This window comes from Prinia subflava, chromosome 4 (genome assembly GCF_021018805.1).
Source record: "Prinia subflava isolate CZ2003 ecotype Zambia chromosome 4, Cam_Psub_1.2, whole genome shotgun sequence".
NCBI lineage: Eukaryota > Metazoa > Chordata > Aves > Passeriformes > Cisticolidae > Prinia > Prinia subflava.
This window is the reverse complement of record NC_086250.1, coordinates 10,888,192-10,905,396: the sequence shown is the minus strand read 5'-3', so window position 1 is coordinate 10,905,396 and position 17,205 is coordinate 10,888,192. Positions and strand designations below refer to the sequence as shown.

General features: G+C 39.7%; 1 protein-coding gene across 2 annotated transcripts in view; it reads right to left on the bottom strand.

Annotated features, from left to right (window-relative positions):
- The window catches only part of SCUBE1 (signal peptide, CUB domain and EGF like domain containing 1), a 189,301-nt gene that overhangs the window by 137,353 nt on the left and 34,743 nt on the right, over positions 1–17,205 (bottom strand). For both annotated transcript variants that reach the window (XM_063395410.1, XM_063395409.1), the window contains exon 4: positions 2,050–2,184. In XM_063395410.1, the coding sequence (XP_063251480.1) occupies positions 2,050–2,184 (135 nt within the window). The remainder of the gene's footprint in view (positions 1–2,049; positions 2,185–17,205) is intronic.

The window sequence follows — 17,205 nt, the reverse complement described above, 5'->3', positions numbered from 1 at the left end:
CCTAGGCACCATTCTGGATAAATATGTTGATGTGTATTTTTGTGTTCCAACAGTTTCTGTAGCAGTGTTTACAAGTGAGACCTACGAAAGCGAGTAAATGCAGATATTAAAAAAGCTGTTTGCATTCTCACCACGCATGTTTACTGTTTGCAGTTCAGTCACCTCTGACAAGTGAGAGAGATCATTTCACCTCAGTTCCTTCCTCCAGCATACCCACCTGATGTACTTCTGGGGGGGACCATGACACTGCAGTGTAATGTTTGCTGTTATTGTAAACTGACACTATACTTTTGAAAAGCTGCAAACCATTTGTTCATAAAACACTACAATCCCCACTAGTCTGTTTGGTAGTTTGCTTGGTTTTTTTCAGATCTAAAACAATTTTAAGATATTGCTTCAAATTAAACATCCATGTCTTATATGACATTTTCTTTGTCAACAAGTTAACACATATATTTTCCATGCATATTTATAATATGCTCTCAGCAGTCAGTGTTCGATTCCACTCCCCTAGTCTTTCTGACAAACTAGGAATCCTCATTGCCATTAAAACATACCCTTTTCCTCCAGTGGAGCTATTCCTTAGAATAAACTTTTGCCTTTAGAGTCTCATTTTTCATTTATTTCATTAGTTTCCATCTCAGATAACTAAATTCTTCTTTTTTTATTACAGCTGGGAATTTTTATAATGTGCAAATTGAAATAATGATTGTAGCACAGTACTCTGCAAGTGCTTTTCATTAAGCCTCCAGCTACTATTCCTTGCTCTGTTGGATATCTTTGTGTCAGGGCTACTTTATGGTGGACAGAAATCTGGACAATTTAGTTTAAGGAATGACTAAAAACCTATTAGATAACAACCTCAAACATGCACCTGGTTCATGTAGCTTAATTGCATATTCTTATCATAATCAAAATACTTAATAACCATGCTAAAAAGTGGATTTGCCAATATATTCCATAGTTTCATGATTCTGAAAGTCAAAATCACTACTTGTTAAAATTCTGTTTAAGCAGACACAGTGTCAGAAATACATCCACATTTCTGAGATGCTGCATCGTAGCTAAAGTCTGACGTTCTGCTTTCTTATTAACACAATGACTGAACTCATACTCTGCGTTCAAGTATGATTTTCTGGTTAGTATTAGTCACTTAAAATAGTTCAGAAGCATTTGTGTGGCCTGTTGAAATTTACAGCATGCTTACACTGTTGATCACCAGTCTCATCTCACTACTTTGTCATTCTGTATTGCTTATTGGTAAATGAGTTTGCTAGCATATATTCCCACTGCTGCCAGGGTCACAGAAGGCTGAATGAACACTGAGAGAGCCCACTTAATTGCAAAGATTTATGGCTATGTTGTTTTCTTTTCTCCCTTTCCACTCAAACTTGTCTTCCATGTCTGACATCTATAGAAAAGGGAGAGCTGCTTATTGTAGTCCAAAACAGCAGCAGACAAGGATCAGAGTTCTGCAGGGATTCTTTGTTTCTATTGCCAGTGCATAGGCAACAGAGAAACTGGTTTTTGATCCACCCTAGAACAGGGTACTGAACCAAAGAAAAATCCTGTGTCAATACAGTATCAGCCACGATCACTCTGCAATGAAATAATGAGCTACACGATTGGCAACAACCTCATAAGCTGTGTAATTTACAGAAGGAACAAGCTGCTCATTTGGATTTAAGATATCATGCTTTCTAAGGTGAAACACAGGTGCACCATTATGCAATAAATAGATTTTTAAGTTCTGGAAACTCAGAAGCAGAAAGTTACCATTTGAAAATCTGTCTCTGCCTGCACAAAGGGTCTGCTGTGTGAACCAAGTACAATTTGTGTGTCAAACCAAAGCCTGTTTCTTTGTCTTATTTATGGCTCTGCTACAAGTTTGGGTAGCAGAGGAATCAATCAATTTCAACCAACCAGTAAAATGATTCTGGGAACTGTGGAGATTAAAAAACAAAAAAACCAACAAACCCCAAACTGTTTCAGCTTTTCTGGTTGAACATGGTTATTCTAAAGAGCAGATTTTACATGCTGAAAACTTACCAATGGAGCGATGAATGCAGGTGTGCTGGTTATCACTCAGAAAAAAGCCCTCTTTGCACTGACATTCGTAGCTGCCCATAGTATTTACACAAATCTGCTGGCACCCTCCATTGTTATCCAGACACTCATCAACATCTAGAAGACAGAAAGAAAAAAAGAAATTCAAGATAATGTACAGATTCAGAACATAAATCTAGAAAAGTGAGGCACACACAGAAAGGCACACTGTAAATTAAGCTGATGAAGGTTACCCAAATCAGTTAATACAAATTAATCCCTCTAATTATTTTTCCTGCATCGTAGGCTTAAAGTTAACACGAAAAGAAACAAAACAAAACCCCAAACATTGGGGAGAGGAATCCCCCTATGTCTTCATGTATTCCGAGCTGCAAATTGATTTCCAATGCACAATGAACATGAACAACCTAAAAAGGCTGTGACCCCATCTGCCAAGTGTGCTGTTGTACTCTGTCATTCCCACTCCACTTGGAAAGACATACTTCAGGTCTACAGTAATTTCTAGCAGGGGTAGCAGGCAAACACAAAGGGCATTACTGGGTGAAAAGAGTCTTTATAGAGTTCTGGTCTTGAACAGAACAGCATGTTTCAATTACTGGAGTCATAACCCCCTACTTTGTCAGTTTGTTTAATGTTGTTTAGTGAAAAGAAAGCTTCTTAAACCTAAATGTTCCATGTCTGTATTGTCATTTTAATAGGCAAATATATAAAACCACAAAGGCAGCATTAGCTACTGGCTGTTTTGAGGGTCTATCCCCCATCACTTCTTGTTGGCATAACTGTTTTTATGCTGTAGTGTTTAACAGACACACAGGTATCAGCATTGGGAAACCACTGCTACTGTTAGATATCTGACCCACATTCAACTTTGCCATTCTCCTGTTTTGCCCATGAAAGTGAGTCGTATCTACTTTTTGCCTTTTTGTTGCCACCTGAAAATTCCATGTTTTCCTTTTTTATGAAGACTCTTCAGCCAGTTATTTCTCTGCACGTGCCAACAAGTCAGCAATGGAGCTGGAGTGTGTTTTGCTTTCATTTTGCTTTTGGAAGGGGCAAAAAACCCCACAACAAAGCTAAATGATCCACAACACTCCAAACCTCAGGATAGCTGGCACAGTTCCTGCAGAAATTAATTCCTCCAGGACTGGCCACAACACACTAAGGTAAAGCCAAGCTGCTTTTGCTGGTACTGTTGCAAGCAAGGCCAGGCAGCTCTGAATGCAGGGCTGGCTGTGAGCTCCAGCAGCTTGCTCAGATATTGCTGATTGTGCTGCCTTCGTGTGATAGCAGTTGTAGCTCTTTCTCACAGAGAAAAAAGCTCTGGGGTAATTACAGAAGCACCCAGGGAAACCAGGCAGTCTCATTCTGTCTTGAGCTACAATGCAAGTGTGTAGACAGTCCTCCTTTTTTTATTTACCAGGAAATGTTAAGCACTATTAACTCAAATTCTCTGTATCAAAATCCTCCCTGCCCCCAGTTCTTACTCTTTTCCAGATCTGAACATTTCACCACCTCACCAGAGGTTTTTGGGAGTGTGTAGGAAAAGGGAAGCAAAGGCTTTCCTTGCCTACCCCTGCACGAGAAGGAAAATAAATAAGACATCTTGGTGAGACCCTTCTTCTCAGTCAGCAGGGCTTGCTGCTCATCAGTGCCAACTCAAACTTGCTCCTTCAGAACAGCAGCCTGGAATCTAGATTCTCCTCCCTGGAAAATCAGCTGAACACTTACTGAAGGAAAGTCTCAGTTGGTACATGCACAAAGCCCAAATTATGCTACAAAGTATGTGGTCTTCCCAGAGCTCTGTTTATGGTAACACAAAGTAACTCAAACAGTTGCCTTTCAACTCTGATGAATAATCTGAAACGAATGCAATGATTTGTAAACAATTTTTTTCTACTCTTGATAGCAAATGCTAATGATTTACCACTTACCACCAGATCAATTTACCACAAGCCCCAAATCCATATGCTAGAATAAAATTATTACAATCAAAACTTTAAAAAAATATTTTCTATGAGGAATTCCTTGCAATTGTGTTCAATTACTTGCCTCAAAATTATTTTAATATGCATTCATGAGAAGAACTTGAAGAAAGGAAACAGCTGGGATCTAGGATTACTCCATCTCTATACTAAATGCCTTGCAATGGATCTTGGCCTGATGGGGCAGGATTTACATGTTTCCTTCTCAGGTCTCAGTCCTACTAGGGTTAGGCTTTTTGGAACACTTTGTATTACTCCAGTCTTAAAAGGCAGCATTGCTTACTACCCAGCACACCAATCTATTGGACATGGATGCCTGGAAAATATTTACTGAATTCTTTACTTGGTAAACTTTCTTTCCAATAAAGTCACTTTATGATCAGCCTATCAGTTTATTAATAACCCATCTGAGAGAACAGCATAAAAAAGTCTTCTGAAGTTATGCAAGAGAACTCCATTGACTCCAAGAAGCTCAAGCTTTGGTAGGTCTGGAAGAGTAATTCCTTAATATCTCTGAATTTTTTCAAAGCTCACAAATGAAATACCTGCCCAAGGGCCTATTTCTTTTTTTCACTGTGCAATTCTCATTCATTGCAGCTGAAGTTATCCACCTGAATGTGGAAACATCGGTAGTGCAGCATGAATGAGACTGAATTTTGGAGCAGATTCTCTAGAGATTAAGTTCCACATAAACACCAAAAGAAAAAAAAATCAGGTTTTCAATGAAGCTTTTATAGCTCCAGTTTTGCTGGCTCTCTACAAGTCAAATATGGCTGTTGACTGTTTTGCAAAAATGAGGGTAGATTCTAAGGAGCTTTAATTGGTGCCAACTCTGTGTGACAGTTTATACCTGCACCCCAGGGCCTAACTCTAGAGATCTGAAAAAATTCACAGCATAAAATCCCTTCCCTGAAACACTCAAACACCTACTCTAAGCCCCAACTAAACCCATATTAAAAGTTTTTAAACTGACTGAGCACAAATACAAAGCTTACTTGGCTTATTACTCTATTCTAAATAAAACAAAATTTTTCTTTTCTTTTAGAACAAATAGACAGGTCGTCTTTCATAAACTTTTACACAAAATCAGGCACCCCTGGTCATTCAGGACTAGATTGTCTCTCTGAGGATGGCAGCCTCAAGGTAGCAGGGGCAAGGCTCCAATCATATCCATTTCCTGGCCTCCTTGTATGACAAAAGTTTCAGCTTGGCCTCCCCACTCAACAGTGTGCTGATTCCTAAAGTAATTATCCAATGCTTACAGGAAAGCTGAGTCTCAGAACCCCACTGATGCAGGAAGATTTCAACAAGTCTTTACAATCCAAATCCACAAGAAAGTTACTCACCTGAGCTGAGCTCACATGGTTATTCCACATGGCTGCTCCAATCCTCATCCTCAAAAAGAGGATGAAGAACTAGTGGAGAGTGAATACATGCCCTTGAGCCAATTTCTGTAATGCTCATCACAAAGAACTGTCCTGTGATTCTGTCTGCCAAAGACAACTGCTGCTGGAAGCACCTAGAAATAGCTCCGTTTCCACAGCTCTTAGCTGCTCCTTACCAGCACAAACGAACAGCTCAGATGACAACCAGCAAAAAAGCAAGAATTGCCACTAATTTAGAATTTAGACCAGTGACAAACCTATGTTTGCAGGGAGAGGAACCCCTGGACTTGAGAGTGGCCAGTCCTCATCAAGGACAACCAGGACCAGGGCAAGAGCCAGTTCAGGGAAAGGCTGGGAAAGGAGGAGGATCTTTGAACAAAGAGATAATGGTTGCATAAATGCATACATATATAGCTATATCTGTATCTATAGATCAGAAGCATTATGCAAATGAATGCAGATTTCAATTTGCATAAGACCTCTAGCTTTTTGGCCCACTGCCTTCACATAATCAAACTCGTGTTCTGTACCTCAGTAAGATGAGAACCTCTGGAGAGTGGTAGTGTGGAACAGTATCAAAGGGTAGGAAATATTACAGTTGATAAAGATGAATGTTTTATATATTAAATAAACAAATGTTTTCAGTTTCTCATCTAATTTATCTGATGAATTTTTCAAATTAACTTCACTGGTGTTTCACCCTGATCTGGCACAGAATTGCTGGAAGCATTTGGCTTAAAGAAACTCTTCCAGCAAAGTGTCCTGTTTGGATACTGTGGAGGGAGAAAGGTCTGCTAAGGGTACCTGAAACCAAAACCAGGAGCAGGAAGACACAAAAGTGGAAACACTGCACAGAGTCAATGCCAGGAACAGTGTGTCCACTGTTTTCTTCCTCTCCTGATCTGCTCTTCCTTCCTTCTGACATTTCTCTTTCATGTCAGCATTTTCATGAACACTTAAGCCCCTCAGAAATCTGAGTCTTCAAAATCTCCAAAGCATTTGGGAACCATAGTAAAATGTACTTGCTGTAGCACCGAGACTTCTAAAAACAGGTTTTTGACTCATGGTCCACGGATCTGATCCTGCTATTTTTTTTCCTCTAAGCTACTCTTGGAGACTTTTGGAAGATGCCTGTTTTACCAGTGCAGAACTTCGTGACAGATGAAGCACTAAAAGCAATACTGCAAACTTCTCAAACGTTAGCAACAAAATATCACTTAGGCTATTTCACATTTGTAAGGGAAATGATTAGCAACCACAGGCTTGGAAAATATAAGTGCCTGATTCTGGAATTTTAAAATCATTATATACTGAATATTTCTAGTCAGAAAGCTGGCTGAATGTCTAATTAAAATTAAAAAAAAAAAATCACATTCCTGGATTTACTACAGTCATAATTACACCAAAATCACATCTAGCCCAGCATCTCTGACACTGTCCTTGTAGCTGATACTCAGGAGAAGACAGTAAAGATGGGACAGAATCATTGCAGACATGTTCTGCCAGGTTTCAGCCATCGCACACCTATCCTAAATCACTTTCTAAACCATTGTCCTGCTGGATCTTTCCTGTGTGGATTTCTCTAATCCCCAGTAAGCCCAATACAATGGGGCAATTACTTCTGCAATTCAATTATGAGATTTGATTCTATTATAAGTTTTATAAAAATGACATACTCCTGTTCATTTCTAAAATGCTGCTTCATAGCCTGGATGAATGCCTCCAGATTCCATTATTGTGAGAAAGAGTAAATATTCATTCACTACTTGCCTCTTTTGCATTTTTCTTGATCTTACAAGTCCCCCTTAGCCTTGTACTGTCTCTCTCATCTATTCTGAACCCTGAAGCACAGCAATATACAAATAAGATAATCACAGAAACAATTCAAATTACTTCAGTATATCATGTTTAAACCAAAATGTGCTCATTTCTAGGAGTTAACCTTTAATGACAGCAGCACTTGGAACACACTCTTCTCACTTCTCTAATCCTCCAAGTACCGTGATGCTCTGTTGGAGTGGGTGTCTCGGAAGATGGGATCTCAAGATACCCATGTAAGCCCAAAGAGCAAATCTGGGATGTAGGAGTGGTATCAGATCAGAGGCTGCAGGCAGGGGATCCTGCTGGAACGCTCCTACAAGCAGTGACATGCTGTGAAGGTAGGGAGGGTGATCCCTTGCAGCAGCTGAGGGGCCATGGAAACAAGAATCACTGCTGATTTAAAGAGCTGCCAAACCATCTTCCTTACACTGACTTTATATGAGCATGCAGGGAGAAATACCAGATGCAAGAGACATGGCTGCCTATGGACACAGCATTTGTATCTCCAGCAGATCTGAAATCAGACTTCACCAAAAATTGAAATGCTGAGCCTGAATTTTCTGTTATTTGCACATGAGGCTAGATCGTACCTTTCCCCCCTCCTTTCAGAAACTGAAAAATCTGGTGAAGAAAAGGAGAAAGACCACCACAGCCTTGAATTCAATGCTTCATTCACTCCCACAGTTGCAAAAATATTCACTAGAGCCCTTGGTGAGAAAAAAATGCACTTGCAGAAGATGGATCCTACAGTAGTCAATGTTTACTGAACTAGACATAAAAAACACCCCCCAAACCAACAAAAACTGTAAAAAACTACTTTTACTCAAGAAATAAAACGCATTTTACAGATGGGAAACATACAGAAACAATCACAAGAATGCTCTTGGGTGATGAATACTACAATCATTCTAAAATAATCAATTCATTATTTGATCCCTAGAACCAGTCTTTTCTTTTGTACAAGGATGGAACACTTAAAGTGATGGCTGTGATCTGTCCTGGAGAATTCAGTCTTTTAATGGGCTACAATCACCCATCCACTCCCATTCAGCACCCACTGACTGGGCTTCTTGTTTGCCTGCACAACTTGAAAAGGATGCTTCAAATCTTTTCTGTAGCTATTTTGTGACACACAGTGGAGTGTCTTAAATTTCACAGTACACAAACACTGTGAAAATGCAGGTGCAAGGGACTTCTTTGCTCTGTACAGCCTAGAAAACTTGCATGTAACTCACAGTTTAACTGTGCTGCATGTGACTGCTGCCCATTTGCTGAGCTGAAGGCAACAGCTCCATGGATATTGTGTGGATGTTGCATCAAGTTCAACTCTCTTGATGTCATTTATTTATTCCTTTCTTAACTGGGCACCACTCTTTGTCCTCTTAAGACATCAAAACCCTTTTCACAGCTTTTAGCATTTCCAAAATAAACATCCAAGTCCCCGAATGTGACTTCATAGCTGTAGCTTCTATTCTTTCACAGGTGGCCTCCAGACAACAGTGCCTAAATACAACTATTTTCCTACTCAATTATTTGTTCATGTTATCCACTCCTTTGATTCAAGTTTTAAGTATATTTTGTGTGAATTTGATCACACTTCTTTTCATCTGTGCCACTGTCTAGGGATGCCAGCAGCCTCCAGCCTGGCACGAAGCTCTTTCTGTGAGGCACAGACATTCACAGCCCCATTAGTATAAGTCTGCAGTTGCCATTAACATCTAGTTACATGTAGGCACTCCAAGTGGCAAATGCTGGATTAACATTACTCCATAAACCAGTGGAGGGAAGCTAATTACAGATACAAACAAGCAGCAGTCCAATCAATTGAAGGAAAAATTTGAGATAAGTTAAGTAAATTATTTAGTCTATTACCATAATGGCCCTTACTTTGTCTTTTTCCTCAGCATCGTTAACCGCTGCAGGCTGAACTGAACTATCCTTCTTCCAGAATAATTATTACTTATACCTGCTTCCTTTTACATTTACTTATAGACCCTACCAAGACTAGAAAAAATCTGGTTTGGGTTAACTCAAAACTGCTGTTTGGTTTTGCTCTTGTTGTATTGTTATTATTTTTTCAATAATGAAAATATTTTGCTGTAGGTTAAACAAACCATGAAACTTGACACGAAAAATGAGACAGTATCTCTGTACCAAGTTGGAAACATTTTCCAGGTCTATATCACATGAAGTATTTCCTTCCTGAGCTCTGGTAATAAAAGCCTAGAAAATGGCTAGATTAAAGATTTTCATTGTTATCTATCAATCAGTAACACAGTTAGGGGCCTCTCTAGATTCAGATGAGTGATTTTAACCTAAGCACTGCAGCATCCAGTAGGCTATGAAGTCATTCTCATGCTCTATATGGATAATACTTGAGGTCCATGAAAAGTGGAAGAAATGGGAGAGTCTCAAGCACAACTTTGAATACAGTGAAGTGAGAACTACAGCAGGAGTAGAAAAATATTGGCTTATTCAGGTGAATTGGCTTAGTCAGACACATATCTACTCATTAAATTTTTGGGGAACAGAAAAGTGCTGAAAATGTTTTGTAAGTGCTGAAATCCTTCCTGCAAGTCATACCAAAACAATTACACTTTCCTGAAAGTATCTGCATTGTGAGAAGTGTTTTATAAACACAGTTTCTGAATAGTTTCAGAGAATGAATGCTTCCTTTGGCACAAAAAGTTTGGGCAAATGGGCATTTTTGCCACCTGGGAAATGAGTTCAGCATTTCCACTCTCCTAAACATGAGCAACACAAAACCCAGTATTTAGAACAAATATTTTTTCTGATTTCTCTGGACAGAAATACCTAAAACATATTCAAGATCTTGCAGCCAATAGTAATTTTTTTTATATGGAATGGCAGCACTAGCTTACCACTCAACTCAGTTGTGCTGTATCACACAGTACAAAGCTGGAATGGTTGATTAGGGGGTTTTTGACTACGTGGGTTTAAGAAAACAGTTGGACACCTGTGCACCAGCTAAGCAGCAGCCACCATTAGAAGATGTCAGCTGCAGCAAGTTGTGTTAGTGCTAAGCAACTCCACAGATCAGCCAGATCCACCTCTTACAAAGAGAGACCAACATTGCCCTTAGCTGGGAATTACCAACAAAAAGCAACAGCAGTCAAAAAACCTGACTTCAGGAGTATCGTATTTATGTAGAGAAGGCATGAATTTAAATAAGTTTGGAGCTTGGTAGTGTAAAGCCAACACAAACAAAGAACTCAAAATAAATCAAAACAAACAACCACCTTCTCTGTAAAATTCACCAGACCTGTATATTCTTTTTTTTGCCAGAGCTTGGGAACACATAAATGGATTTCTCTAACAGCTATATAACAGTGGGAATTTTTTAAAGAAAAAAACCCTAAGAATTCCTACTTAAAAGCACACTGGAGATCATCCAACCTGTCTGCTCAGGCAGGTTCATCCTAGAGCATATTACTCAGGATTGTGCCCACATGGCTTTTGAGGGTCTTCCATGGAAGGATACTCCACACCCTCTCTGGGCTTCCAGTGCTCAGTTTCCTGCACAGCATGTATTTGTTGTACAGAACCTTAAATCAGAGGGAAAACTATTTACTTGTTAAGGCAAATGGACTGACCATCTACTGACAAATTCTGCACCTTAAAAGCCCTGAGGTCCCGCTCAGACACGTATCCTGTGTGAAATGATGAAGTGGACACTTGCTGGAATCTACTCAAAGCAAAATTCAGTCCTTGCCTGGGGTACTCATGTCATTTCAGAGCACAAGAATGAGTATTCACATTCTTTCAACGTGCAGTCATTAACAGCCTGAGCCTATGGTCCACTCAGGTTTTATAGTTTGGAGGAGTTCTTCAAGTTATTTTTAAAGTGACTAAAACCAAGTCTCTTAGACTCCTCTAACATGTTCATACAGAATGTTTCAGAGTTTTTGTAAGTCCTGAATAACACTTGGTGGCCTATAGCCACTCTCAGGCCTATTAAAGAAAGCATTGCAGTTGTACAGGCAGCAAGATATCATGACTCATACCTGTTGTGCACGTGGAAGTTTTGATGCACTGGGACCAGAGTGCTTAGCATCTTATCACACAAACCCTACATGATTGGTCACACACTACAAATCCAGTCCCCCTAAATCATTAGTGGGGTCCAGAACCCTTTCATCGCTGTCATACTCATAATTTTTATGGAGTTTCTTAATTATGCCTTCAAAATAAGCAACACAAATAATTAAATAGTTTCTCAACTTTTTCAAATACTTTTGCTCCATCCTAGGGCACAATATAGACTCTTATTTGTTTAACAAAATACATTTTCAATACAGAAACACAGGACAGATAGGATTGGCAGGAACCCCTGGAGATCATCCAGCCCAATACCCCTGCTGAAGCAGGGGTGCCTGGAGCAGGCTGCACAGGATTTTGTCCAGGTAGGTTTTGAATCTCTCTAGAGAGGGGGACCCCATAGCCACTCTGGGAAGCCAGTTCCAGTGCTCTGTCACTCTCACAGTAAAGAAATTTTTCCTTATATTTAGAAGGAGACTTCTTGTGTTTCAATTTTTCAGCACCCTTTGTCCCTGAGATATTTGTATGCATTTATAAGATCCTCTCTCAGTCATGCCTTCCCCAGGCTGACCAAGCCTTGCTCCCGGGGACTTTACCAGACCTAAGTCTGGTAAAACACCAGCCCTGGGCCCAGCACAGGAGGGACAGGGAGCTGCTGGAGCCAGTCCAGAGCAGGGACACCAAGGGCATCAGAGGGATGGAGCAGCTCCATTTCCATTTTCCTCCTTTTCCAGTGAGGAAAGGCTGAGGGAATTGGGATTGTTCAGCCTTGAGAGAAGGGTCCAGGAAGACCTCATTGTGGCCTTGCAGTAGCTGAAGTGAGCCTACAAGAAAGCCAGAGAGGGGGGTTTTACAAGTATATGCAGTGATAGGACAAGGGAAAATGGTTTTAAGGTAAAGGAGGATAGATTTAGATTTGAAATTAGGAAAGAACTCTTCCCTGTGAGGGTGCTGGGGCCTGGCACAGGGTGCCCAGAGCAGCTGTGGCTGCCCCATCCCTGGAAATGTTCAAGGTCAGGCTGGATGGGCTCTGAGCAACCTGGGCTAGTGGAAGGTGTCCCTGCCCATGGCAGGGGGTGGAACAAGAGGATCTTTAAGGTCCCTTCCAATCCAAACCATTTTATGATTCTTTTCCTCTATATGCTCAGAGATAACAGCCAGGATGAGATGCTTCATCACCTTTCCAGGGATGTGAAGCTGACTCCAGTTTCCTGACCCTGTAGTTTTCTGGGTCTTCCTTCTTGCCCTTTTTGAAGACCTGAGTGAATTGTTTCTAATAATTTATTTCCTTATCTCATAAGACCTCTTAATCATAGTTTTGCTTTAATCCCAAACATTGCGAATTCTCTAAACAATCATTCTTGTAAAAGTATGTCCAGTGACTTTTTAATGAGTAATAATTGTTATTAGTTTGATGTTAGCTACAGTCATCAAAAAAGCCATATTAAAACATGCTGCCCTCAACTACTCCATGTTCCTTCCTGCTCCTTTTATGCAAAACTATGTCTTAGCTCTGATCCAACCCCAATAAGGAAGAAGGAGTATTTTGAGATGCTTGAAAAGGAACTGGATTGAAGTCTGCAGAAGGTAATGAAAGCAGTAAAAACAAGCCTTGGTCTTGTAGTTTGAGCCATACTTTCAAGTTTGCACACTGCACACTGAAGTCAAAAGAATAATGTAAAGATGCAGAAATTCATGGAGAGTAGTAGCAAAGGCAGGGCACTATGGAAATCTGAGACCCTAAAATCTACTTAACTAGTAATTCACTACCAACCTTTCATTTAAACTCATTCCTACTGGAAGAGAGTTAGGTCTCATTTTCTAATACAGTCAGCAACTATGTAGCAGATATTCTTCGTGATGGCTGTTTCTTGACTGTATAAATCATATTGTTTATCATAAATCAACACTGCCAAGAACTGACTGCATTCTAAGCATAGCTCGACAGTGACTCTCTTTGAAATTGGGGATCAGATGAATTCTTTGTCTGATGTCTTTTTGTAATCCATCTGAATTCGGTGTTTCAATTGGATCTATGCAATTTCTAGGACTGAAAAAGGCACCATTCCATCAAGGAGAGCCTGAATGCCACACAGACCTGACATACCCCTCATAGGCTGGAATCCTGCACCCTCAGTTGAGCATACATTCTGTCTTGGTTTAAGTAAGCGCTAAACACGATGCAGCTCCCAAAGCTTTGATAAATTTAATATATTTTATAGCTTTTCCCTTAAGATATACATCAATATAAGCCACACTGGCTCAGAAATTTGCTATTATGAGAAAGTTAAGATGAACTAACAAAAGACACAAAACTAACACAAATAGGTAAAGCAGTAAGGATGCATTATCTCTGAGCTTGTTGAACCAAGACACTATCTACGGTCATATCAGACTAATTAAGAGCACCCATATGGGATTTAACTTATACATATTAGCTTCACACTCCAAGCTGCTTACTCTTTACTTTCCTGAGTGTTCCACGTAGAGAAATCTTTGCTGTGATTGATTACCTCCTCCAGGGAGTAAGTATTTGGAAAAAAAAAGAAAAAGGCTCAGACAACAAGAAGACTTGCAGAAACAAGAGACTGAGATTGATGCTGCTGTCACATAGCTCCCAGTTTCCTAATTTATTATGACAGTCTGAGAATCTAACTTCATACCTGACAGCCACCAAGATTTATTCTACACTTTTGATTATTTCCCCATACCTAACAAAAAACTTTGGTCTATGCTGATTTATACTCTCACTTGTTTTGGTACTTCTCAGATCACATTGGCTTAAGAAAGCAAACATATGGCAAATTAACATGTAAAGGAAGTTATATGCCATTTGAACTCCAAAGATTAATGTGGGGTGACCAAACATTAGAGTACCTTTAAAGGGGGAAACTTTATACAGACATAGATAAACCAAGATAAGGAAAGCAGAGTGTTGAGATCCCAGCTTTAGACAGGGCTGGATACCAAAGACCTTTCCATTAATCACAAAGAGAACTCCAGATTTTTACTGGATGTTGGAAGATCATCAAAACTAAGATATTATAATCCCATCTTGAAAGAGAGATTTAATTTAGTTTTCTGACAGTCTGCTACCACTTGGCACCATGAAGACTTTCACAAGATGCAGGCAGCCAAGTAACAACAGTAAACACATGCATACAGAAGTTGCATGTAAACATCTAATAGAGAATTGTCTCTAGGACATTTACATCTTAGCTATCCATATTTTCTCAGCACTCAGTCATCAGTCAGCACAAACTGCAGAACAGCAATACACGTTCTAAATCTGATTCATGCTACTGTACCACGAAGACTGGATACTGTAAATTGCTGTGATGAATCACAGCTGTTCTTATTAATCTACTGTACAGACCAAACTTACTGGTGAAATATCTGAAACCAGGAATATGGTAAAAATCAGTTTGCTGAAGAAATACATCAGAAAACAAGTTTCTTTGTCACTTAGGCTTGCATCTGAAAACCAAAGAACTTCAAAAAATGCTTTCAAGTTTTTTATTCTGCAAGAACACATTTTTCACTGCAAGGCAGTCTGCTGTGCAATTTGTAGCATGGATTTGTGTGAATGTGCTCCCTGCAGCTTGTCTTGGGAAAGTTCAGTAGCTAAATACCAGAAGCTCCCCTCAGCTCAAGGCTCTTACTACACCCCCAGGAACTGATCACTGCCTGTCACGTTTTGCAGAAAGGCAGAGCTCACAAGGGTTTAAAATATGCAGATAAATGTATTGTTAAACCTTGCATTTCAACAGTTTTCATCTTGTCTATAAATATATATTTTATACATTCCCATTCCCATCTTGTGGCCTGGACCCCTCACAGTTAGAACAGCTACTTGCTACTCAGCTACTGAGACCTGATTTGGGGTCTGGCCTGGCTTCTCTTAAGGCATAAACCACCTGCCAAGCCCCAAAATCTTGTTCAAGTCAAAGTCTGGAAATGAGCAAGAACTTCAAGATTTAGATTATTAACCTTCTTGAAAAAAATACCATAACTTTACATTTGTTTTAATAAAAAATGAAGAGTTATAAAAAGAAGGGTATTGGGTGTATTCAACCTTCCTCCATCTGCCAAGGAGCTTGAAATTACTGACCAGGAAAATCTGGAAGAGAGTTTATGACTGATAATACTATTAGAGGCCCTGCTAATGTGCTAGAGGACAACACTTAACTGCCAGCCCACCTAATAGTCACTGGAACTAGGAAAGAAGGGCAAGGAAAACTGGAAGATGGCCAAGGAAATGAACAATTTTTCAGCCCCTCTTGAAAATATTTGGTTTTATGAAACTAAAAACAACTTTGCAAAATCTGTTTAGTTTTATATTAAAAATGTTCATAATAAAAAAAAAAACTATTTGAACTGTTGGGAAGCATAAAGAAAAATAAACATCAGGAATACCAGCATTTGCTTGGAGTTTAAGCAAGCAACAATTGTGCACAGCTGTCAGGAGAAGAAGAAAAATACAGCTAAATGAAAAGGAAGGCACTGGTCTCTTTAATTATACCAGTGATTATGCAATCCTGGGTTATGTGACACTTCTGGAGAAGATACATCTGGCATATTTAGGAATGATTTCTCACACATTTGCAACTCTCCTCCTACTTCATGTTTATAGTTAGATGAGGCCACAATCCCAAGTCCCAGTGTGTATGTTTGAACAGCAGGGTAGGAACAGGTAGATTTTAATTTCCATTGAGTTTGGGTTTATTTTTGAAAAAAAAACTTAACAAAAACATAGAACACTGGAACATTTACTGAAAAATGATTGAATGATATGATATGATATGATATACATACATTTAAAAGTTGGACTCAATGGACTAAAGGTTAAACTCAATGATCTTGGAGGGCTTTTCCAATCCAAATGATTCTGTGATTCTATGTATATACTAATATTAGTTTTTTCATCTGAGTCAGATAGCAGATTACTACCACCCAGTCAGGAATTAAGTCTGCATGCCAGGGTTAAACCTCTTCTCTCTTGGAGTAAGCCAAGAGATTTTAAAGGAGCACCTTGAGACACGTACTTGGATTTAGATCTTAACCTCAGACTTTAGAAGAAATGAAATTGTGTGACTTCAAACATGAACTTTTATACTGATTTGAGAATCCAAAGTCTGTTTTATAAAAGGCATCTCAAGGCCTGTGCCTCATCAGCTCCTGGTTTGTCTCAGCAGTTTCTCCTTTAGCTGCAGGCTCCCCAATGCCTGGCTGGAATTCCTGATTTGCTCCATCTACCAGAGCTGGCAAACCAACACCACTCCTGGAGCAGTTCAGGTGCTCCAGGGAAAGTGCCCCCTCTCCTTTCCTACAGGGGTTTCCATGTGACTTAGCCACTTTGTCAAGAGATGAACAGTACCATCTGAGAACAGACAAATCAAAAGCTGATCTCCATTATTCAGGCTGGAAAATCAGGCCTTCTGCCCCAAGCACACCTTCAAGGTCGTGGGCACAGCCAGGACTTTGCTGTTCAATTCACAGCTGACTCTGTGCTTGTGTCTGCCACACTTGTGTCTGCTCAGCTCCTGCAGACAGCTCCGTGGAACCTGTCATGCACACCAGGAATTGCATTTCTGTCCTGATTTCTGACCAGAATTTCCCTCTGCTTCCCAGGATTCTTCTCAATCAGACAAAGAATTAACTGCTGAAGAACCATAAACTATATTGAATCATCAAAACCTACTTTTACAGCTATCTTCAGGAGGTCTGACACAAAAGAATCGATTGAGATATCACATTACAGATCTCTAAACTTAGTAATTGTTATTTTTCTGTAAGAGAAACCAAAGCTACACAGACTAGTTGAAATAAAAGCAGGGATGCAGAAGGGTAAGGATTCCATCCCTGCCTATGGTGTAGACATTGAGGTACCT